Source organism: Chlamydomonas reinhardtii, chromosome 7, assembly GCF_000002595.2.
Source record: "Chlamydomonas reinhardtii strain CC-503 cw92 mt+ chromosome 7, whole genome shotgun sequence".
Classification (NCBI taxonomy): domain Eukaryota; kingdom Viridiplantae; phylum Chlorophyta; class Chlorophyceae; order Chlamydomonadales; family Chlamydomonadaceae; genus Chlamydomonas; species Chlamydomonas reinhardtii.
The window spans coordinates 848376-850018 of record NC_057010.1 but is presented as its reverse complement, the minus strand read 5'-3'; the positions used below and the strand labels follow the sequence as shown (position 1 = coordinate 850018).

At 63.8% G+C, this 1643-nt stretch overlaps 1 protein-coding gene across 1 annotated transcript in view; it reads left to right on the top strand.

Annotated features, from left to right (window-relative positions):
• Positions 1-1643, top strand: part of CHLRE_07g318551v5 (uncharacterized protein) — a 23559-nt gene that overhangs the window by 11452 nt on the left and 10464 nt on the right. The window contains exons 19-21 of the mRNA XM_043063930.1: positions 403-637; positions 1042-1118; positions 1402-1481. Coding sequence (XP_042922498.1) covers positions 403-637; positions 1042-1118; positions 1402-1481 — 392 coding nt within the window. The remainder of the gene's footprint in view (positions 1-402; positions 638-1041; positions 1119-1401; positions 1482-1643) is intronic.

The window sequence follows — 1643 nt, the reverse complement described above, 5'->3', positions numbered from 1 at the left end:
AGCAAATGCAGTCAAAAAGTGGTTCCCCGTCTCAGGCCGTGGCAGAATGAAGTCATGGCAGTGCACGTGCAGCGGGCCATCTCACCTCCTTTCGTCCTTTCCCTGTGCCAGCGTGAGGCGGCGTGAGCCCAGCGCTACAGCAGCCCTACCTAAACAACTCAGGCTTCCGCACGCACAGCGCGCCTTGTTTCATCCAAGTGGATTGCGCTCGCCCTTGCCCCAAACGACATGGTATTGAGTTTCACACCCGCCACCGGATCACTGAGCGAAGCTCATCCTCACCACATGTCTCCTTCAATACACATGCGACACCAAGCGGGGGCTGTGAGCAGGCGACTCAAAGCCACCCGCGCCGCGGCGCGCGCGGAGNGGTCCTCCCCCTCCTCCCCCTCCTCCCCACAGAGCTCCATGATGCCCATCGCGCAGCGCGAGATCAGCACGCTGGGCACCCCGCTGGGCGACCCCTCCTCCGGCCTGGCGGCGCCGGGCGGCGGCGGCGGCGGCGGCGGCGGCGGCCTTCGCGCCAAGAAGGAGTTCAGCCTGTTCAACGGCATCCGGGTCCGCATGGGCATCACCACGGGGCTGCTGCCGCCCGGCAGTATGTGCAAGGGCAGCGCGGTGCTAGACCTGGCCAAGAGTGAGTCACAGGGGGGAAATGGCGTGTGGGGGGGAAAGTGGTTGCAAGGTAAAACAAACATTGGGAACAGGATGCAAGCAGGGGAATCAGGGGTTGGGACGGGTGGGTTCCATGCATGCTTACCGTAATCATGATGAGGAGATGGTGTGGGAGGCCTCAAAAGGGGAGGGGAAGGGGCGGGGAGGGCGTGCGGTCCGGCGTTTTGAGGGTGTGCCTCAATGGGGTTGCGGCCTTCCAGTTTCATGCTTCAGACCGCCTGCCTCTGCTGCCGTCTCCTTCTACCCTCTACACCCCGTCCCTTCTCTGTACCGCCTTACAACCCCCCCTCCCCCCGCTGTGCCGCTTTTCCAACCGTCCTTGCAACTTCCCTCCCTCCCTCCCCCTCACCCCCTGCCTGCCTGCAGTGGTGTCGGACAGCGCCAACGGCGGGCAGGTCATGATGGACGAGCCCACATTCACAGACATCAAGGAGCGCATGGAGGTGGGCGGGCTCAGGGCGGGGCGGCGGGGGTAGTGTGTGTGTGGGGGGGGGGGGGGGGGAGGTGGTGCGGGGATATGGAGGTCGAGATGGGGGATGGGGAGGGGGCGCGGGCGGGCGTTGTGCGGTTTAGAGGGAGGCTGTCCCGCCCCAACATTAAGAACACCAGCAACACCGCTAACAGACAACACCGCTTACAGAACTGCACGAGCTAGCACAGCTGACCCGGCTGCCGCCGCCTCTCCCGGCCGCCGCCGCCGCCGCCGCCTCTTCCCTTCCGCCGCAGGAGCTGGGCGCTGTGGACCACAACGGTATGAACTTCAAGAAGCTCAACGCCATTCAGCCGCCCTGGTACTCATGCATGAGGTGAGGGGGGGAGTTGTAAATACCAGCCCAAACTGAACCAAAACCAACGAAAACGAGCGGAGCACAGGCAGAGGTGTTAGTTAGGGGGAGGGGGGAAGGGGCATTGCAAGGTGAGGGGGGAGGGGGTAGCCATCCATGGGATGGTGTGTATCAAATATGAAG